The sequence below is a fragment of the Camellia sinensis genome, chromosome 3 (assembly GCF_055761805.1).
Source record: "Camellia sinensis isolate YWXY chromosome 3, ASM5576180v1, whole genome shotgun sequence".
Taxonomy (NCBI): Eukaryota; Viridiplantae; Streptophyta; class Magnoliopsida; order Ericales; family Theaceae; genus Camellia; species Camellia sinensis.
Window position 1 is genome coordinate 1,639,024 of NC_138963.1, and position 23,773 is coordinate 1,662,796.

Sequence of the window (23,773 nt, forward strand, 5' to 3'; positions counted from 1 at the left end):
GAAGACAGTTTATGGGGTCATGTCGGACCGTTGTAGCAGACAATGTTGTGACAGTTTACGGAGTCTTGCTGGACCCTTGTAGAAACTAACCGGAATCAATGTCGGGACAGTTTACGGAGTCTTATCGGACCCATGAAGGAGCTAACCGGAATCAATGTTGGGACAGTTTACTGAGTCTTGTCGGACCCATGAAGGAGCTAACCGGAATCAATGTCGGGACAGTTTACAGAGTCTTGTCGGACCCCTAAAAAGTCGCACCCTCAAAAGGTGTGCCCAATCTTTCAAAAGGCGTGCCATCAAAAGGCGTGCCCAATCCATAAAAAGGCGTGCCAGATATGATGGCGAGGCACGTGAGGGCCTTGGCTGGCGCGCCCGTTTGTCGTCAAGTGGCGCGCGATACGCGTGGCTGCCTTGGCTATTTAACCAAGGTTGATGCTGAGGCTGAGGCAGACAAAAAACTTCTGAAAATCCTCTGAAAAAAAAACTCTTCCTTTGCTGAGAGAGAAACTCTGTAATACTCTGTAACCAACCCGTCTCTGAAACACTTAGCAACATGGCCTCTTCTTCCCGCCCAGCTACCCAGAACCTGGCCTCCTCTTCCCGTGGTCTGCTCACGCTCTTTCCAGAACTGAACGAGTCCACAAGAGAAATAACTGGTGCGGTGGCCAGTGAACCTCAACCAAATACCTCTGTGTTTGCTCCGTTGAACTTTCCGATGCGGTCGGTGGAGCAAAAAATGGCGGTGCAAACTGATATTGAGGCCAATCAGTATACTCTGAAGTCATGTGTGGAAACCATGACTGCGGTCACAAACTTGTCGCACCGGCTGCAGAGCAGGACAAATGAGGTGCAACAGTTAAACTCCCAGCTGGCTCTGCTCCAACGCATGTATAAGGATGCGTGAGCAGAGATAAGTGTGCTAAAGGCAGAAAACAAGGAGCTGAAGCGGAAGGCCACCGTGATGTTCCGATTCGGAGGTCCGCCATATGCTGCAGTGGAGGAGCAGGGAATAGTGATCGTGCCCAGTGGAGTGGGAAACACGGAGGCAACACCGTCAAGGGCCGCCCAGGATGGAGGCAAGAAGAAGAGACCGACTGCAGAGTAGAGAAGAAAAATCCCACTGTGGGTGTGGTTGTTGTGTTGTGGTTTTTTTTTTTTTTTTTTTTGTAAAATGGTGAACGGGGTGAGCCCCGACATGAATAAAAGGAGTTTGGTGTGCAAGTCGTCGTCGGCTTTTGTTTTGTTTTTTTTTTTTTTTTTTGGTGCAAATCGGATGGCAAGAATGACACAATAGGGAGCATAAATAATAATAGAAAAAAGATTAAAATTAAAAAGGAAAATAAATAAAAATAATAATAATAATTTTTTTTTTTAATTTTTTTTTTAGTAATAAGAATAATAATAATAATATATTAAAGGGAAAAGAAGGTGCGCTGGTGGTGTAGTGGAAAGTGAAAAATTGAGAGAGACAGAGTGGGGTACAACATGATGATGTTGGGTCCATGGAATGGAGAGAGATTCGAAAAAATGTGAGTAGTGTGGGTCTTTAGAGAGAGAAACCGTGTCTCCCCCCTCCTCCAATGGGTGTGTGTGTATGAATCTGCTGGCTGACACCATCACCAGAGTCCAGCACAATACCAGTTGTACGACCACTAGCATATAGGGAAAGAACAGCCTGAATAGCAACATACATAGCAGGAGTGTTGAAGGTCTCAAACATGATTTGGGTCATCTTCTCCCAGTTAGCCTTGGGGTTGAGAGGTGCTTCAGTCAGGAGAACAGGGTGCTCTTCTGGAGCAACACGGAGCTCATTGTAGAAGGTGGGATGCCAGAGTTTCTCCATGTCATCCCAGTTGCTCACAATACCGTGCTCAATTGGGTATTTCAAAGTTAAGATACCAAGCTTGGATTGAGCCTCGTCTCCAACATATGCATATTTGTAGCCCATGCCAACCATCACACCAGTGTGACGTGGGCGACCGACAATACTAGGGAATACAGCCCTTGGAGCATCATCTCCAGCAAATCCAGCCTTAACCATTCCAGTTCCATTATCACATACGAGGGGCTGAATATCCTCGCTGTCTGCCATCCTATACTACCTCCTTTTGGGAAACCTTGCAATGAGAGAAAGAAGGGATGTCTTGGGTGGAGTCACCACAGAGAAAGAAATTAGTGACGAGGAAGATGAGAAAACAAAGAAAGAAGAGTTTCTGGTATGTGTTTGTGATATGTGTTGAAAAAACTCCCGCGGGCAGCGAAGGCAAGGTTGCCGGCCGGCTGCCCGCCGGAAAGAAAGGAGTATAGGCCTAAATCTTATAGCTCTGATACCATGTAAAATATATTGATAGAGATAAATTGTATGTATTATTGATTGATGTTTAGATATGTTACAATGATTCCTATATATAGAAGAGTAGGTGGTAGTAGGTGGTAGGTGGAGTAGGTGAAGTGGAGGTGGTAGTGGTGTAGTGGGTTAGGTTTAGTGGAGTAGGTGAAGTGGAGGTGATAGTGGTGTAGTGGGTTAGGTTTAGTGGAGTAGGTGAGGTGGTAGTGGTGTAGTGGGTGGATTTTAACACTATCTCTTGTTGTCTCTTTTGATGTACCCATAAAATCTGTCCCAGTTAGTTCTGATTTTTCTCTCTCATCACACTCCTGTTTATCGTATTACAAGTGTGGTGTTAAATGGGACAAATTTTGCCGCGTGGAGCCGCTCCATTAAACTCTATTTAGGGGAAAAGGAAAAGGCCCATTGACTTTTACCTACTACTACCCAGCCAGCTACGACAAACCCTACCCATGCCCAGTGGGATATTAATAATTGTACTATTTTGGAATGGATCTTCAACTCCATGAAGGATCGTATTTACCACAGGTTCCTTTATTGTGATACACTTCCAATTCTATAACGTGCATTGTCACAAATGTATGCTCATGCTCATAATGATACTCGCATCTTTAAGCTTTATCATGATATTGCTCCTGCCTCTCAGTCTACTTTGGGACTTTCTGTGGCGGAGTTCTTCAAATATCTTCAGGTCCGTTGGGAAGAGTTGGCTCAATTGAGCCCTTAATTAAGTTACCAACAGATGCTACCTCTCTTGTGTCCAAACACCTTGCTCGCCAGCACACTTACCTTTATGATGGGTTTAAACTCTAAGTTTGAATCTCTTTAAACTCAGATTTTTAAACACATCACCCATGCCATCTCTCTATGAGACCTTTGACACCATTAATAGCGATGAGCACCATAGGCGTCTGGTTCAGCCAAGCCCTTCTCCTGTGTCTTCGGTTTTATCTAATCAGATGACTCTTACTGCAAAGTCTGGTTCTCGGGGTTCTACTGGTTCAGTTACTTTTCATCATTGTGGTGCTTTCGGTCATGTTAAGGCTCATTGCTTCAAGTTTGATCCTGAGTTGAGGCAACGTTCTTCTCACCCTCATGGTACTGGTACCTCTCGCACTACTACTTTAGTGGAGGTTACTCTTACTCTTGGGTCTTCTAATATCCCTAATTTATAGGAGTTACAAACTCAGACTGGTCAGCTTCAGTCTCAGTTTGGATCTCTCACTGCTAGTTCTCGTGGCTAATCGTATTCCACTGCTGCCACCCTTGGTACAAGTGCTACTACTGCTTTCCATGTTCGGTCTGCTAGTTCCTCATAGGCTCTAAATTCTAGGGCTAATGATCATATGATGGGTGAGTTTTCCTTTCTTTCTTCGGTCCCTACTACTATCGTCCAATCTGAGTGTCTTGTTGATGGTTCTTCTGTCATGACCCAACCCCCGCCCTAAGGGATTAGAAAAATGACCGGCCAGTAATCCAAGATTATTGAAGGCCTGCTTAACAGTAATACAATAGTAAGGGCTGGCGGAAGCCTGCCAATAATAAAATATATCGTCCAATGAGCTGTGAAGACTTAAATGAACCAAACCAACCTTTGAAATGTGTTATTGTTAACAGATGTATATAGGATATGAATTGAACCTGTCTAAATCAGTAATTTATACAAGGTTAAAATTAAATATTTGGATAGGTAATTAGAGCCTAATTCATATTGGTATAATTAAATTTAGTTTAATTTAAATTAGATTATGATAAGAATTGTTTAATTTAAGTGAATTTGGACAGGTTCAATTCTTATCCTAACCATATCTGCTCACAATATCACAATTCGTTTCACACATGGCACATAATAGCACATAAACACATAATCAATGCAAATCATATAATTAACTTAATTAATTAAGGAGGTGGTCTTCACGTCATCACATTTTCATCTTCCGTTCATCATAAGGGTGGAGTGTCTTTATCCCTTACCATTACTTTATTATCTGTTTTGTATGTTCCAAATTTTGCCTATAATCTCTTATCCGTTAGTCATCTTGCCAAACAATTTAATTGTGTAGTCATGATTTTTACCATCTTCTTGCTTTTTACCATCTTTTTACCATCTCTTATCCGTTGGTTTGGTTGCTTTAGTTTTGTTCTCATAGCTATAGGCTTTGTTCAGTGCCACTTAGATCATGCTTGTTTCATTTGCTGGAATTTTACGAGTCAGTGTGTAGTCTTGTTAGTTTATGTGGATGGCATTATTCTCACAGATGATGACTTTGTCAACATTGGTCAAGTAAAAAAGGATTTGGGCCAAACTTTTGATATTAAGGATCTGGGATGTCTCGAATATTTTTTGGGAACTGAGGTCGCTCAAGGCAGGGGATCTCCTTGTCTCAAAGGAGGTATACTCTTGATTTGCTTAAGGATACTGGTATGTTAGGGTGTAAACCTAATGTCAAGCTTACATCGTCTGGTAAGTTGCTGGCTGACCCAGTCATGTATCAGTGCCTTGTTGGATGCCTCAATTATTTAACCAACACTAGACCTGATTTGACATTTGTGGTTAGTGTTGTGAGTCAGTTCATGAATGCACCTCGTATAAAGCACATTAACGTAGTTCATCACATTTTGAGGTATTTGAAGACTTTTCCTGGCTTGGGATTGTTCTTCATATCTGATCTTCAATCTGGGCTCTCCTGTTTCACCGATGCTAACTATGCAGGGTCTAAGGCTGATCAGCGTTCCACTTCTGGCTTCTGTACTTTCTATGGTGATCATCTTATATTATGGAAAAGTAAGAAGCAGGTGGTTGTTTCTAGATCTTCTACAGAAATTGAATATCGGGTTATGGCACATGAGACATGTCAGATTCTTTAGTTTCGCTCTATTCTAGCAGAGTTAGGTTTTCAGTAGACTGTTCTTTCCACTTTATTTTATGATAACAAATCTGCCATTATGTTATCCTCTGATTTTGTGCTTCATGAGCATATCAATCATATCAAGGTTGACACACATTTCATTAGAGAAAAGGTTTGGATTGGCATTGTGAGTCCATCATTTGTCTCTTCTCCTCAGCAGTTAGCAGACATGTTCATAAAGTCTGTTAGACCGATGTTGCTCCAGTCATCCATTAACAAGCTGTATTTGTTGAGGGTGAGTGTTGAATATAGGAATTAGAATGTTGAATATAAGACTTAGAATATTTTTATTTTGGTAGATTGTATAAAATCCGTGATCGTATGAATTACAGATTTAGGGCCTTGTTTATATTGTTTCCTAAATTATATCATGAATATATTATATATACATGGCCTCTACCTCATTCATGGGTAAACCATTCAATTCCATACTTCTTCTACACATTGTTATCAGACCCAGACAAGTTGGCTGGTTGAAATAGTAAGTTAATCATCCCATCTGGGGCTTAATCTTGGTTGTTGATTCACTTTCGTTCAAGGAAGATATGTTACCAAGATACTAATTGTGAGCCTTATCCAGTGTAGTTAAATTTTAAAAAACATCAAACCCACTTCCATAAAGCTACATTATTGTCAATGCAAAACCTCCATGTTTATCCAACACTTAATATAGCAATATGTACGAGTGTATGCATGTGTTTATTGTTAGCACGTGTTAGGATATTTCCTATTTCATTATTCTTATTCAGTATCTTTATTTACTGTAATGGGCCTTTATTTAGGCCTTAACTTATGTTTATGATTTAATATAAAAGGGTATGAGATACCACTTATACCTTAACTTTTCTCTTCTCAAAACTCACATGGCAACAGAGCTACTCTAAAAATAAAGAGAGAAAAAAAAACAAAACAAAACAAACCCTAGCCACAAGCCTATAGCACCACCACCCTAGCCACAGCCCTCCTTAGGGCTTCGCCAGCACCAGGCGCCCCTCTTAGGGCTCCGACAGCCCCAGTCGAAGCCACAACCCTGTCGAAGTTCCAAGCACAGCCTCTAGGTCTTCAACAACACCCTAGGGCTCGTTGGAGCCTTCTTTCTCCAGCCCTAGTCTGTCGGCTAGCTTGGAGACCCCAGGTATGCACTGACCTAACTCTTTCGTCTTCATCTCTCTGTCTTCACAATACATCGTGGTGTAACTCTTTCTTCTTAATCTCTGTCTGTTTGTCTTTGTTATCTGTCTGACTTCATAAAAAAAAAAATGTTCTCTTAAATTCGTTCGTTTTAAATTCATTGGTATATTCTCCCATCTTCCAAGTTTATGATTCACCCAGGGTTTGTTTGTGAGGGTTCCGTAGCAAAGTCTTCATGGCAGAATTGACTAGTGAGTCTACTACTTCGCTACTTGCTACTTAAGGCGCGAGTTCTGTTTTAACTACTACTATGACGATTCTCTCCACCCTGACCAAAAAATCACCACCTCTCTCTGTAATGGTCAGAACTATCTAGCGTGGTCGCAGAGTTTGACTATATTTTTGAAGAGCAAAGGGAAGATGGGATATGTTGATGGGCGCGTTCAGGCTCCCAATATCACCGATGCAAGTTATGATTAGTGAGAGATTACTAATTCTCTTATCATGGCTGGTTAATACACTCCATGGTTTCGGAGATTGGTGAGGGATACTTATCTATGGACACAGCACAGGATATTTGGGAGGCTGTGGCTGCTACATAATCCCGCAAAGGCAATTTCTCACAGACTTTTGAGTTACGACGCTCCATTGACCGGTCCATTCAGGGTGAGATGACTATTCTCCAGTATTTTACTTTCCTTAGCAATTGGTGGAAGAGACTTGATCATCTTCAAGACTTCAAGCCTGTTTGTCCCACTAATTTTGCTGGTTACTGGAAATTTGTTGAACAAGTATGGGTCTTCAAGTTCTTGGAAGGTTTGAATGTGGGGTTTGAATGTGGAGTTTGATCCTGTTCGGAATCGTGTGCTTAGTATGGATACGCTTCCTTCTCTCTAAGAAGCGTTTGCTTATGTGCAGAATGAGGAGAGTCATCGTTCTGCTATGCTTCCGGCTGTCTCTTCTGATTGGTCTGCCTTGATTTCAGCCCCACTCGAGATGAGGATCATGGTTTTCGTCCTCCTTCTGAGAAGGATACCCTCTTCTGTGATTTTTGTCGTCGCCCTTGCCACACCTGTGAGACTTGTTGGAAGTTGCATGAGTAGCCATCTAGGGGTCGTGGAGACCATTCTGGTTCTCGAGGGGGTCGCTCCGGTCAGTCTCGAGGCCGAGGGCCTAATGTCTGAGCCCAACCGCTCCAGTTGATCCATCTGCTGATATCTCTAGGTTTTCTACTTCTGAGTTGGAGGTTGCTCTTCGCCACTTACTAGACCGTCCGGCATCTAGTTCATCTTCAGGTAACATTGCCCATTCAGGTAATTTAGCCTCTTCTCCAAGTGCTTTCCTTTCTCATCAAACATTGCCTTGGATTATCTATTCTGGTGATTCCGACCACATGTCTGGGTCTTCTGATTTATTCTCCGTGTATACCCCTTCTTCAAGACAGGATAAAGTTCGAATTGCTGATTGTACCATTTCTTCTATGTCTGGGAAAGATTTAATTCATGTCACTGCTTCTCTTCCTTTATCTTCTGTCCTACATGTTCCTAATTTTAATGTTAATCTTTTATCTTTGAGTCGTATTACTCGGCACTTAAATTATAGTGTAACCTTTTTTTCCTGATCATTGTCTGTTTTAGGACCTTATCACTAGGAAAATGATTGGCAGTGGTAGAAACGAGAATGGTCTCTATATCCTGAATCAAGCAGACAAGTTGGCTCATTCACCCATTCAGTTTCCATTTACCAAGGAAGACGTCTGACTGTGGCACCGCCGTCTTAGGCATCCATCTTTTTTGTTACTTAAGCATCTTTTTCCCTTTGGTTTTTTGAAAAATAATGTTTCTGAGTTTCACTGTGAGTCGTGTCAACTCGGCAAACAACACAAAGCTTCTTTTGCTTCTTCTATTAATAAAAGTTTAGTTCCTTTTTCTTTGATTCATTATGATGTATGGGGTCCATCTCGTTTTGTGTCTTTAAAGATGGTTTGTTACCTTTATTGATGATTGTTCTAGGACCACCTGGGTGTATCTTATGAAGGACAAATGTGAGGTTTTTTCTGTGCTTCAAAATTTTCATAAGATGATTTGCACTCAGTTTGGGGCAGTTGTCAAAATTTTACGTTTTGATAATGGAGGGGAATACATTGACTCTGGCCTTGCTAGCTATTTTGCCACTCATGGTATTATTCACCAAACTTCTTGTACTAATACCCCTCAACAGAATGGTGTTGCCGAGCGTAGAAACCGGCATTTTCTTGATATTGCGCGTTTGTTTGTCCTTTGAAATGCGGGTTCCTCGATCATATTGGAGGGAAGCGGTTCTCATTGCCGCCTTCCTCATCAGTCGTCTTCCTACCCAGATTCTTCATAAACAAACTCCTCTTCAGGTTTTCTTCTGTCTTCTCCATTCCTCCCAAAACCTTTAGGTGTTTGTGCTTTGTTCATAATCATTCTCTTACCCGTAATAAGTTGGATCCTCGGTCTCTTTGGTGTGTCTTCTTGGGTTACTCCACCACCCAAAAAGACTACAAGTGTTATCATCCCCTCTCTCGAAAATGGTTTGTCTCCATGATTGTGTCTTTCTTTGAATTTCAGTCCTACTTCTTGTCCTCCCCGGTGTCCCAGTTATCTCTTCAAGGTGTGAAGCGACTCCTGTATCACTACCATCAGCCATTAAGACTGTTGAGACTATTATTACTGGTGACCCAACTATTGAGAATATTGACTCTCAATCCGCAGTGAAAGACTACAAAGTGTATGTCAGGGACAAGGATATGCAGAAAGTTACTTGGGTACAAGAGACTAATTCGGATTCTCCATTGTTATCTTCTCCTTCTGATGAGTGTCCAAAATCCTCTCCTTCTGATGAACCTCTAGGTAACTCAATCCTTTCTGAATTTTCTGATCTAGATGTTCCCATTGCTAAAAGGAAGGGGGTTAGGTCTTGTACTCAACATCCTATTTCTCATTTTGTCTCCTACACTAATCTGTCTTCTTCCTATAAAGTTTTTCTATCTAAAGCTTCTTCTGTGAGTCTTTCTTCTAATTTTCAGGATGCTCTTTCTACTCCTGAGTGGAAGCATGCCATGATGGAGGAGATGAGAGCTCTTGCTAAAAATGGCACTTGAGAATTGGCTGCGTTACCTAAAGGCAAACGACCTGTTGGATGTAAATAGGTGTACACCGTGAAGCACAAAGCAGATGGTTCAATTGAATGTTACAAGGCCAGATTGGTGGCTAAGGGCTTTACTCAGACTTATGGAGTAGACTACGAAGAGACATTTGCACATGTTGCTAAGATGAACTCTGTCAGAGTCCTTCTCTCATTTGCCTCTAATCTCTACTGGCCTCTTCATCAATTTGATATGAAAAATGCTTTCCTCCATAGAGATGTGGAAGAAAAAGTGTACATGGACATTTCCCCAGGCTTTGAGGATGTTAAAACCAAAGGAAAGGTGTGCCGATTACGCAAGTCACTTTATGGCCTTAAGTAGTCTCCTAGGGCTTGGTTTGAGAGGTTTACTGAGGCCATGCTGAGATATGGTTTCAAACAAAGTCAAGTTGATCATACTTTGTTTGTGAAACACTCCTCACATGGTAAGACGATAGCTCTTATTGTCTATGTGGATGATATTGTACTCACAGGGGATGATGTTGAGGAGGTTCTTCGGTTAAATGAGTATTTGGCTAATGAGTTTGAAATCAAAGACTTAGGCAGCTTGAAGTACTTTCTAGGGATTGAGGTTGCTCGGTCCAAAGATGGAATCTTCATATGTCAACGAAAGTATGTGCTTGATTTGCTAAAAGAAACGGGAATGCTTGGAAGTAAAGTCTGTGATACACCACTAGAGCCCGAACCAAAGCTTAGTGAGGATCCAGAAGGCGAGCCTGTAGACAAGGGGAGATACCAAAGACTAGTGATTAAGCTTATTTACCTATCCCATTCTTGTCTTGATATTGCTATTGCAGTGAGTATGATTAGTCAGTTTATGCATGCTCCACATGCAACTCACTTAGAGGCGGTTATGCAGGTTCCGAGGTACTTGAAATCTTCTTCGAGAAAGGGTCTCTATTTTTCAAAGCATGGTTATCTTAGTGTGGCGGCATATACAGATGCTGATTGAGCTGGATCAATAACTGATAAAAGATCCACCTCTGGCTATTGTACCTTTATCGGAAGAAATCTAGTTACTTGGAGACGCAAGAAACAAAATGTTGTTGCGAGGTCTAGTGCAGAGGCCGAATTCAGAGCTATGGCTCAAGGTGCGTGTGAGCTTTTGTGGATTCGATTGTTCTTGCGGGATTTGGCAATTCATTAGACAGATTCTACGCGGCTATATTGTGACAATAAGGCGCCATCAATATAGCCCACAATCCGGTTCAATATGATAGGACCAAGCATGTGGAGATTGATCGGCATTTTATCAAGGAAACGCTTACTAGTGGCACTATATGTACGCCATTCGTGCGGTCTAGGGATCAACTGGCTGATGTTCTTACCAAAGGATTAGGGACTAAACCATTCCGTGACATTCTCAGCAAGCTGGGCATGAGAGATATCTTCGCACCCGCTTGAGGGGGAGTGTTAGAACGTGTTAGGATATTTCCTATTTATTTTTATTCAATATCTTTATTTGCTGTACTGAGCCTTTATTTAGGCCTTAACTTATGTTTATGATTTAATATAAAAGGGTATGAGATACCACTCATACCCTAACTTTTCTCTTCTCAAAACTCACATTTATATTGCATGTACTCGTGTATTTACCCTATGAACTAATGGCTGAACCAGTGAAGGGAGGTGGATATCCAATCCAGGTCTATACACAACAAAGTAGACAAAAAAAAAAAAAAAACTGGAAGGTTGACAAAAGATCTGTGTTTGTCTTGAAATGAACACAGTTCATACCTGTTCATCTTCTTCGTCACAATATCCTACCAATGAAACCAGGTTACGATGGTGTAACCGTGACAGCAATTCTATCTCAGTGTAGAACTCTTTTTCACCCTGTAAGGATCCTTGTTGTGCACGCTTTATTGCCACAACTGTTCCATCAGTTAATATGCCTTTGTAAACCTTTCCATAACCCCCTTGACCAACTTGCCTACTGATGCCAAAACTGCATGTTGCCACTTGCATTTCATTGAAAGTAAATCCTTTCACTCCTTTTATTTTGACGGGGATTTTCATAACTGCAAAAAGAAGAAGAAAGAAAAACAAGTGGTATAGTAAAAGTTTTTCATCATATGCATTACAATTGACAATTTGACATGAAGGAAAAAAAAAAAAACAGAATTCAGTTATGCAACATGGGATGAGAGCCCCTTAAACCCTATGTATACTAACAACATATTAAATTTTCCAGACTGTTAGCTTTACAAGGATGCTTTTGACATTGGATGGACTAGGCTTATATCCCAGCCCATTCATCAAAAGATTAACAGGAATAGCAGCTCAAGAGTTCATCATCTTCTTTGCTCCTCATGAAAGTCATCCTCTACAACAATTTCTCAAATAAAACTTAAAAAGTAAGAAAGTTGACCATGGATATAATAACAAAAAGACTCACTTGATTGATCTCTTGGAATTTCATGCTGGGATCTGGGCTTCATTTTCAAGAACACAAGTATGATTACTAAAATTAAAACAGCTGCACATGAGATAGCCCCTAGCACAATTCCAGCCACTGCACCTTTGCTTATACCAGTTTTTAAAGGTGGGAGAAAGACTGCAATAGTGAGAACAATCGTCAATTCACACTGTCATGGTCAAGAAGTGTGACTTCTTCAGTGAAAGGACAATAGAATCTCTTCAGGAAGGAAAAAAAAAAGTATAATAGTTCCAATAGTGTCATGCTTCTTTCAAATAGACAGTTTCAAGCCCAAAAGGAGAAGGATTATGTTGGTAGATAACCAATTTAATACTTTAATTTATGCCTTATGGATGAATTTTTTTTTATTAGCACATCACTAATAGCAACTCAATGTATCAATGTAGTGATAAAATAAAGTAAAAGTAAACTAGGGTGTGCCCTATATAATAAGTGGCCATAAAAGAGTTCGTATAGAAGAATGAAATTCATTTAGCAATTTAGAGCACAGGAATTCACTAACAAAAGTTAAAAAATCTGAAGAGCCATACTAGCAGGGTTAAAAAATGTCAATATTATGGCATAAGCATAAAGTAATATGGTGCTTATAGATAAAATTTGTACTACCAAAGACTTGAGGGAATACAACAACAGGTCAAACTTAATAAAATTAAGGGGAAAGCCATGTCAGCATGTTTTTCTAAGAAATACGCAGTATTGGTTTTGGGAATTCATGGGTATGGGAAGGGCTACCACCAGTGACTTTGTTTGGACCAAAATGAAGAAAGGAAAAAATATTTTATGCAGAAACTTCAGCTTGCAAATAATAAATTGAATAAAGGAACAAGGTCAAATACAAACAATTATAACAATAAAGAAAGAAAAGGCAGAGGGAGGGGGTGGGGGCAGGAAACACACTTTTAGTTTTAGCTTGGCTAAAAAATTAGATGCATCAAATGACTGCATTTTAGATGAGTGAAGCATTCCATTCCCCATCCCCGAGAAGCACCCACCTGGTATGTGGGCATCAACAATAACAACCCTAAAGATCTTCTAGGTCTTACTGCTAATTCAAGAAATATATATTCACAGCTCAGTGAGAAAGCAACATAAAATGGATAGTGTTTCATTTAACAATTTCAGTTCATTGGAGAAATTAATGGGTACACATGCAGCCATAAACATAAAAAAAAAAGTTTGGAGACGTACAATTTGAATAAGGACCTTGGAGAGTGAAATTGAGCAGATCATAAGGGCCAAAGGTATCATTCCCAGGAATTGCAAATGTAGCAATTTGGTTTGCTATTCTTTGAATCTGGCTTTCATTAAACTCATTAGAATCATTGACCTGGGGGAAAATTTTCAAATACATCCTTAGCCTAGGACCGTTTTGCCACAGAATTGAATCGATGGATAGTTGATAAAGCTCCAAGCCAAGATTTGAGGTCATGTACACCTCGAACGGAAGCCTATATGGAGGGAAATCTGATATGCTAGGACTCCGTAAAAGTAATCCAACTCCAAATGGTGCAGCACAAAAGCAATTCAGAGGAGATGCAGGGACATACTCAAAATGATCACTTAAAGGACAAGACTGAGGTTGGCAGCTATTATTGGCGTGACTCAAGCTGTCAGTAGCCCCTTCTTCATTTTCAGGTCCACAAAATGGGGTAATGTTTAGTTGATTCGCTCTATCACAAACAGGATTACCTTGAAGCCTGATAATTTAGACATTAAAGATCATCAAACTCTTTGATACTGGTTAGCAGAAAACTTACGTGCATGAAGTTTATCATCAAGAAGCATACAGAAAAAATGAATAATATGATAAAGATACATATCATTAAATTTGATATGTATCCTAGTGTTCCATCTTTAATGATTAGCTCCAAGCTTGAAGAAAGAAGGGCTGTGGTAGGTAGGCAGTCAGTTTTAAACTTGGTTGCTTAGAATTTTTTAACTGGGCTTCCCACTAGCAATGTGTTCAGTTGTATCCACCCCCAGGTACATTAATAATGGATCATTGTCACAATTGTGTATCTAACTTTTCTCTTTATTCCCAACATGAATATTGGTTTGAGATAAAGACAAGAAAATCTAGTGCATTATCTCACTATCACATTAATTGGCTTAACATAAAGACAAAAAATACCTCACTCAACTTGTGTAGTCACTTGTTTTAAACATCACATTGACATCTGGTGTGATCATCACAGGTGATAGATATGATATAACAGCGACACCAAATTAATGCAAATGCAGTCTTTGTTGTTTTGCAATGAGATGAATGTAATTTAGTTGTGGAATTGAGTTGAACGTTTATGATCCATAAATGCATGATTCACTAATTGTACTCTGGCATGAAAAGTAAAATTATAAGATTGAGTACAGTTTTGCTAATTGAGCACACTCCCTCCAAACTAGAAGTTTAATCATTGTAAAATTTTATAAGCTAAGATTGATCCTTGGATGGTAAAGAGATTGAATTAAAAAATATCCACTTAGAACTTGATCTTAGTTGTAGTTATAAAATTCAACTAAGAATAATTGTTTAACTCAACCAAGTACTTAAATTGTGTTAGGAAATCAAAATTTCTTAGTTGACTTAAATTTTAAAAAATAAAATAAAATAAATTTGATATATTTCAATACAAGACAATAGAAGTGAATTAAAGAAAAGGGATTGAGTTTATTCATAAAAATTTAGGTTGTCCTATTCACTACCCTCTGACACATTCAAACTTGTCTCCACTTTTCACTCTAACCAGATGACTCTTTACTGGTTTTGCTATTATTTTCATTCAAAATGTCCAATGATCTCAATATCTGTTGGTAAATTACCATCAGAACCTTGTTATAGTTTATCCAAGTGTAAATATCAATTCCTTTAAGACTAGGCTTCACCCAGATGTTGGATTTCAATATATCCCAACTTTTCAGCTTATTCAGAAAAATGTTTGCCCATTCAAAGCTCAACTGATAATAATGACATACTGAGATGATGATAGCTATTTATATTCACACTCCTAGACTACAAAAACACATGGTAATGCTACTGAAATACATCCTCCAAATATGATGTAGAAATTTAAAAAAAAAAAAACTATTTGCGGTTACTGAACTTCAAGTGGATCAACTGTGATAGGAATGATTACGTTGATAAGCTGTGTACATTTCATATAGAAAACCAGAAACTTACATCATGGTTACATTTGAAGGAGGATCAAGGCTGCCAGAAATATCTGAAAGAAGATTATTTCGAAAATCCCTGCAAATAAAAATGCCATGTAAACAAGAATCAGCAAAAACTTAAGTTGAATAAATCATTTGGATGTGAAATTGTTTAGTGACACGTCCATAGACAGTGCCATGAGAAATAGTTATATCCGTGGGTTGCAAAAATTTCCGTATGATACTTTCATGATGCATTCCAATGATACATATATTTGTTGAAAAAAAAATACACAGGCACTTCATTTCATCCAGGATGTAGTCCAATAATTTGGCCAGGTCCCCAAGTCCAGAAAAAGTGTCAAACATATTCTGGCACCAGAAAATTGTGTTTGTGCGACAAAACATGGAAATAAAACATAATTAATTCCACTCACAAAACATTCTCTAGTTGACCTCAATAGTCAAAGAATAACCATACAAAGAATTTTTAGAAAATTTTCCAGCCAAAAATAGGAGATAATTGCCATCATATATATCTTACAATTTGAGTTTTGCATCTGCACTGAAAGTCATATTCTTCCAAATGGTAGAGGGAATGAAACCACTTAACCAATTGTTCTGAAGTGATCTACATTAGAAGACAACACAATTCAAGAATGCGAAAATGTCAAAATTACATTACAACAATGTGCAATAAGACAGTGGAGTTGGAACATAAAGCTTCTCACAAGGTCTGGAGATAAGGGAGGCCTGAAAAGTTGTAGGGGATAGATCCATTTATTGTATTGTTTGATAAGTCACTGCAATGTCAGTCATAATGATATATTACTGATAAAAAAATATTACTAATTTGGCGAAAGACAACATAGTTTAATAGAAACAACCAGCTGTTTAACATCGAAGAGTGTATGTATCTACTTACATGCATACATATGTAAAATGTATGCACCCAAGTATGCGTGCGTGCCCGGGCACTTGTGCTAGTGCATGTGTATGTGTACGAGAGAGAGAGAGAGAGAGAGAGAGAGAGAGAGAGAGAGAGAGAGAGAGAGAGAGAGAGAGAGATGAGAAAACTTGAGAAATTAAATCGAACCAAGCTTTAGCAACACTAGATTTCAGCAGCCACATACATAGTTGTGATATTAGCAGAAAGTTTACTTGATGGTATACTTCCGGAGAGTTGGTTCTGGCTGAGGTCTCTGTAACATGAACATTAACAATGTCAGATATAATCATGAGTAGTGCATCTTCAGAAAAATCTGAATTTCTTAATTTGATTAACTTAAATTATGTCTCAGAAAGAATATTTACAACAAAAAAGTCACATGTACTCTGAGAAAAAATGCAGGTAAATAGTTAAAAATCAGAATGGTCAATGAAAAAATACAATTAAATTACCAATGGTAAGGTATAATCATCATCAACACTCGCAGAAATATGACCTAAAACATTATATGACTTCTACTTACAGACTTACAAGTAACGAAGGCCAAGTATACCACTTAGATCAGGAACAATTCCTTCCAATTTGCAGTTCCTAAGACTCCTGTTGAGTTGAAGGGAATAGCATTAAATACTTGGCGTAAAAAAATTTGGATGGCTGCAAATTCAATAATAAAAGAAGAAAATACATCCCTCAATGTAAAAATAAAAATAACAAATGCAAGCCAGAGGAATTGTAAAGATACAAAAGTCCATACAACTCTACGGAGATAATACAAACATGCAATGTTGACTTTTGAGTTGGTTTTGAATGCAGCGAAATAGTTTTTTAAAAAACTCCGTATTTTTTAATTGTCATATATTTTATCTTAAATCTTACTCTAAATAAAAATAATTGAACATATCATTACTTAATTTTAAGGGAAAAATCATTAATTTGATAAAATATAAACTAATTTGAAAAAAATCAATGTCAAAAAAATATTTTTTAATTTTTAAAAGGGCAAATTACAAGCACCCCCTTGAGGTTTGGTGAAAATACAAATTTCCCCCCGAGGTTTGAAAAATTACAAATTGCCCTCTAAGGTTTATATTTCCATAACAAATTACCCCCTGAGGTTTTTATTTTCATACAGATTCCCCCCTAATTTGTTATGCAAATTTGACCTTTAGGGGGCAATTTGTAATTTCTCAAACCTCAGGGAGGAATCTGTATTTTCACCAAACCTCGAGGGGGTGTTTGTAATTTGCCCTTTTTAAAAACTATTTCTACCCACCAAAAATAAAATTATGTAAAATTGATAAAAAAAAAAATACATGATTAATTTTTAAAAATTAATTTTACATGATTATTATCTAAATACATAATAAAATTTAATTTGGTAAAAAAAAAAATAAATGTCTAAAAGATTTATCAATGTTATATAATTTTATCTTTAATAGGTAGAAATAATTTTTAAAAATTCAAAAATAATTTTTTAACATTTATTTTTGTCAAATTAATTTATATTTTATCAAATTGATAATTTTACCCTTAAAAAATTCAATAGTATCTTTAATTGCTCTTATTTAAAACAAGTTTCAAAATTCAAAATTAAAAATGTCACAATTAAAAAATTAAGGACTAAAGTGATACAAGTTCCAAACTATAAGGACCCTTAGCACAATTCACCCCTTTTAAAAGTTAACCATCTCTCTCTCCCCGTCTCACATCGGCGAGAAATTGAGATATCCATGATCTGCCAATATCTTTAATTTCCCAAAAATGCAGCAGGTCCAATGATATGGTTCAGTATCATTGAAAAAAAAAATAAAAAATAAAAAAAGATAAAGGATTAGAAATATTTAAAAAAAAAAAAAAAAAACTTACAATTTCAAGAGCTTAGACATGTTACCATATGAATCTGGTATCCCACTCCCGCTGAAGTTATTATTATCAAGTTGACTGCAATGAGGAGAGAGAGAGAGAGAGTCAGACAGACAGACAGACAGAAATTAGCGTTATGACACTTCAGTTTTGCGGTGCTGGACATCACATGGCACAAGCAAGGCACCATTCATGAGTGAGCTACCATGCTCCCCATTGTTAGAACCAGTGTAATGCCTTTAACAATATCTAGTGTGCACATGTGACTGCTTACAAAATAAAAATAAAACAAAGCAAATACAGACATAAAAAAGAAAAACAGAAGGCTAAACCAAATAAAAGGAAGACAGGGAAGTTAGGAATTGTGAAGACGATGAGAGCAACATCCCGCCTTTCCATTTCTTATGTAAATAAGTTTTGCATAGAGCTGCAAATCGCATTTGACATACTTTTCTCATGGACAAATTCACTGCTCTGCTAAGATGTCGCATCTTAGGAGATAGTAAATGCATTAATTGATTTAGGTTAAAACAAAATGGTTGGAGTACCAACTAGATGACAGTATGCTAACACCCTATTCTGACTGTATCATAGGTTGGAACATTGACTTGGTGAATTGAGATAGGGGTGCAACTCCGGCGGGCTCAACCCGAGCAAACCGAGCTCAGCTCGAGTTTTTTTAGGACTTAGGCAATTATATCTTGTAATCTAGACGGGCCTGGGCAAATTTGTGATGTCCGAATTGTAATTCGGGCCAGACCTGGGTAGAATCAATGGCCGACCCAAGCAACCCGAACCCGAATTGAATTTAATATATTATATAAATTATATAATATATATAAATTAAATAAAAGAGCTATTCTTAATTTTTATTTATTTATTTTTTTTTGGTAGTCTTTCACCGTTGGATTAGCATCTTTTATGTGTACCATTAGATTAAATCTAAGGAAAACCCTACCTACCTTATCTCTCTCTCAGACTCATTTCATATTTTGTTTAGGAGAGTTGAACTTTGAAGAACGGCCGAGGTAAATCTCCATAGATGCCTTCACCCTATCCATTTTCGCATTCTCCGGTAGCCTAAACCGCCTCACGAACTTCCCGCTACTACGCTCCACACGGTGCCAAGTATCGTTCTTCTCCTCCTCCTTCTCAACCTTCCTCTCTCCGCTAATCTGCAAAACCCTATCATCCTCGATCTCCACCTTTACTTCCTCCTTCTTCAGCCCTTGTAGATCCGCCTTGGGTAAGCTTCCTCCTTCTTTGTTCTTGCATCAGGAATATGTAACTGATTTATATATAAATATATATATATAATCTGGGCCGATAATAATTTTATATATATAGATAAAATTTAGGCTAATAAATATATATATATATAATTAGCTCTTGCTAGATTGTGACTTCTATATATATATAATCTTGTGTTTGATTCACATTAAATATATATATAAAAAAAATAGAGCCGACCAAGCCTGTGCTCTGCTTGGACTTGTGAATTTCGGGCAATTCGGGCTAACCCGAGTTCAAAATATAAAGCTTGGTCCGGGCTTGGGCAGCAATGCTCGGGTTGATGGTCAGGCTTGGGCGGGCTTGGGCACTGCCAAATACAATTCGGGTTGGGCTTGGGCAAACTCCCAACCCGACCGAACCCGCCCGAGTTGCACCCCTAAATTGAGATACATGTAGAAGCAGGGGAGTTGCATGGAAAGATGAGGGATTGTGAATTGAAAAGTTCAACTCACACTTCTCTTTAAAATTTAAGTATTAAGAAGTGAGAAACTAGAGCCTTATAACCAGTATAGATAAGGCAACTCCAACACACCTTCTTGGACCAGGACATATAATAGCTAGATAAACGGCACACCAATCATGAGTCCAACCAAGCTCTGATACCAAATTGAATTTTGTAATAAGGTAATAAGATTGAATATAGAGAGATAATAAAAACAAAGAAGAGAAAAGTAAGAACACAAAGGTTTAATGTGTTTCGGCCAATATTGGCCTACATCCACACACACAAAGCCTTAAAGGATTACATTTTTCATTCACTCAACTTGATATTCTTGTTTACATGATACACTATATATATATATATATATATACAGTGAAAAATACAATTAAATCCCTTCAGTTAAGGAATTGAAATAAATCAAAAATGCAAAAAATCATAGTAAGAATAAATCATGGGACCTCCATATATTTTGATATATTCTATGTCTTCTAATATCTTTGACAACATAATATAATCTCCAACACTTCCCTCAAGTGTAACATGAAACGGTTAAAGTAAAGTGTCCAACTTGAACTCGAAAATATGATGATCATTACAAACAACTACAATGAAGTTGCCGAAAGACAATATCAATTGTAATCACTCCTTTCAATAACAACTGCAAAGAACATAGATAAGGAATCAACATCTTGCAACAGAGAAACGTGCATGGAATTAGTCATGGTGGCAGTAAGAGAAACCAACCGAAAGAAAGCAACAAGGCCGAAATAATGGCAAATCACCATAAATAGAAAGGCCGAAAAAACAGCGTCCCACAAAGAATGTTATCGAACACACTGGTGGCTCAGAAAAAAAAAAAAATTAAAAAAAGGAACCAAATATGTGCTTACCACATCAACACAGGGACCCTAAAACGATAGAGAAGTAGCCAGAAAATTCAGCTTATTACAGAACAATGCTACCGAACACACCGATAACCTTGAAACAAGTAAAAACTACAGAGTTTTCTTTGTGAATTATTGTAGTTTATGTTATTCATAAAGGGTAGTTTAGTAGTTTGGGTTATTAGGGCTTCATTCTGTTTAGTATATATATTTGTACTCAGTCTTTTGGTTATTTAATTCAATAAGATACAAATTCGTCTTCTCTGTTTTCATGGTATTAGAGCCATACAAACGGCTGGCCTAGCTTCTGTTGCACGTAGTCTCTCTCGTCTCGTGTTCATGGTTCACTCTCTAAACCATTCGTCTAAAACAACTCCTCAAGAATCGACTCATCATCAGGTCATCACAAGACATTGCAGCCTATTCGCAGACTCTTCTAGTGCTCTCTCTCTCCCTCTCTCTCCCCTATCACTGCTCCAGTTACAATTGCACTTCATCTAGTGTCTTGAAGCTCTTCGCGATCTTCATTTGGTGCTCACAGTTGTTCGCAACTCCCTATTAGGGCTGTGCGTGACCTCTCGCTGTCCTCGTGACATCTCTGGTCTATACCTCTGCTTCGACTTCAGTCCACGGCTGGTTTCTTTGATTTGTTACAACCTTCAGTCTTCAGTTGTCTATTGTTAAGTTACGGGTATTCATTTGCTGCTTTTCACTCTGCTTTGATTTCACTGTGTTGTTTAAATTATAGCGCTATAGCTAATGATAAATTGCAAGTTATCACCACTAAGTTAGATGGTATCAATTACTCTTATTGGTCTCGTGTAATGAAAAATTTTATAATGGGTAAAGGCATATGGAATTATGTTATTGGTGTGACTATTAGACCTATGGAATCCACAGAAACTGAGGCCGATTTTACTAAATGGGATAAGGAAAATGCACAAATTTTTACTTGATTTCATAATTCAGTTCAAACTACCATTGGTATGAATTTTTTTTCAACTATTCTACTTCTAAACAAGTTTGGGACTATTTGAAAACTATGTACCTTGAGTCTAACTTTGCAAAACAATATGAGCTTGAGATGTCTATTTGCAGTGCTAGTCAAAAAGATAAGTCCATTCAGGAGTTCTACAATGAGATGACTACTTATTGGGATCAGTTTGCTTTGATGGAACCATCAGATTTGCAGTTACTTGACAATTATACCAAGTATCGGGAGAAGCAACGTCTTCTTCAATTTCTTATGGCCCTTTGTGATCAATTTGAGCCACTTCGGGGAGTTATTCTACATCAGTCTCCCTTGCCTTTTGTGGATGGGGCTGTCCATGAGCTTATTGCGGAAGAAACTCGATTTAAGATGGCTCATAGTGCCCTTATTTCCCAGTTAGTTTTTGCCACTCCTCCACTCTTGCCTACTCCACTTTTTCCTTTATTTCAGGTTACTGCTAAGTCCAAGCCTTGGGTTTCCATGGATAAGTGCAGCTTTTGTCATCAGAAAGGCCATTGGAAACATGCTTGTCCTAACCTTTTGCGGCCCAAGGGTCGTTCATCTGGCCACTATCTTCTAAGCCGACATCTTCGGGATTTTGCTCATCTGCTGCCTTTTCTACACCAGTTTCTGAGAATGGTTCGTCTTCCAATATGCAGTCTATGTTTAAGCAGTTCAAGTCTTTCATGGTGGCCAATCCAAATCTTTCGTCCCAGGCCTTCACTATGACTACCACTCAGTTAGGTTTGTCTAGTTCATCTTCTTCAGGTAATATCCACACTTCGTGGATTTTTTATTCTAGTTGTTCACATCATATGACCCATGTTGCATCTCTCCTCAGTAATTGTGTCTCCCCTTCTTCTTCTATCACTATTGCTACCGTTAATGGTTCTTCTATGCCTGTACACTCTATTGGTTCTATTTCCTCTTCTCATTTGTCTCTTTCTCCTATATTTTATGTGCCTCATCTCTCACTCAGTATTATTTCTATTAGCCAACTATCTGATTCCAGTTTTGATATTGTTTTCTTTTCTTCTCATTGTATTGTGCAGGATTGGATATCCAAGAGGCAGATTGAGATCGGGCATAGAGTTGAAGAACTATATATCTTGGACAACTAGTATGTTCCTCCAGAAGTGTCTTCTACTGCATTGTCTTCATTTTGTTTAAACAATAAGTTTTCTTTACTTTATATTTGGCATTCTGGGTTAGGTTATCTGTCGAGTGATCGTTTGAAGATGTTAGTTCGGTCTGGACATTTAGGCCATTTTCCCATTGATAATATTTCTGAGTGTCGTGGTTGTAAACTGGCTAAAATTTCTGCTCTTCCTTTTAATAAAAGTAGTTCTATTTCATCTTCTCCTTTTCAATTGGTTCATACTGATGTTTGGGGTCCTTCCCCTATACTTACCAAGGGAGGTTCGCAATATTATGTGTCTTTTGTGGATGATTATAATCGGTTCACCTGGGTTTATTTGATGACTCAAAAATCTAATTTTTACAAAATATATTCTAATTTTCACTCCATGATTCACACTCAGTTTTCCACCACCATTCAAATTCTCCGTTCTGATTTGGGGGGTGAGCAATACTTGTCAAAGTTTGAGAAGTTTTTAGCTACTCATGGCACTATTCATCAGTCTTCGTGTTTTGACACTCCTACCCAAAATGGTCGAGCTGAGCGCAAATATCGCCATCTTCTTGATACAGCTCACTCTTTGTTGCTCTCGTCTTTTGTCCCTTCTGTATTCTAGGGAGAAGCAGTGTTCACTGCTGCATATCTTCTCAATTGGATGCCTACTCCTCTTCTCTCAGGCTCATCTCCGTATGAGCGACTTTTTGGTGTTACTCCCAATTATTCTTTTCTTCGTGTTTTCGATTCTATATGCTTTATGCTCCTTCCTAAACGGGAACGCTCTAAGCTTAGTTCTCGTTGTGTCCTGTGTATCTTTTTAGGGTATGGCATTAATCAGAAAGGTTATCGGTGCTATGATCCTGTCACCAAAAATCTATATGTGTCTAGGCATGTCACCTTTTTAGAAAAACTACCTTACTACACTATACCTTCCACCTCTGCCCTTATTACCAAGGATGAATTGGTTCACATTAACCCATTTCCTCGTAATGTTTCTCCCAATGGGTTTGTTTCTGATCTTGAGGTCTCTACCTTACCTCTTCCTAGAACTTCTGATATCTCACCAGC

The 23,773-nt window shown here is 38.3% G+C and overlaps 1 protein-coding gene and 1 pseudogene across 4 annotated transcripts in view; both read right to left on the reverse strand.

Moving 5' to 3' along the window:
• The window catches only part of LOC114297590 (putative LRR receptor-like serine/threonine-protein kinase At1g06840), a 70,680-nt gene that overhangs the window by 8,957 nt on the left and 37,950 nt on the right, over window positions 1-23,773 (reverse strand). For 2 of the 3 annotated variants that reach the window (XM_028242049.2, XM_082918939.1), the window contains 9 exons: window positions 17,964-18,038; window positions 16,629-16,697; window positions 16,282-16,350; window positions 15,880-15,951; window positions 15,693-15,779; window positions 15,177-15,245; window positions 13,187-13,695; window positions 11,957-12,115; window positions 11,296-11,579 (listed from right to left, as the gene is read on the reverse strand). In XM_028242049.2, the coding sequence (XP_028097850.2) occupies window positions 11,296-11,579; window positions 11,957-12,115; window positions 13,187-13,695; window positions 15,177-15,245; window positions 15,693-15,779; window positions 15,880-15,951; window positions 16,282-16,350; window positions 16,629-16,697; window positions 17,964-18,038 (1,393 nt within the window). The remainder of the gene's footprint in view (window positions 1-11,295; window positions 11,580-11,956; window positions 12,116-13,186; window positions 13,696-15,176; window positions 15,246-15,692; window positions 15,780-15,879; window positions 15,952-16,281; window positions 16,351-16,628; window positions 16,698-17,963; window positions 18,039-23,773) is intronic. The other variant, XM_028242048.2, reaches the window with a different exon arrangement.
• On the reverse strand, window positions 1,234-5,185 carry LOC145822297 (actin-1 pseudogene; annotated as a pseudogene). Its single transcript, XR_014363392.1, has one exon. The product of XR_014363392.1 is annotated as an actin-1 pseudogene (transcript).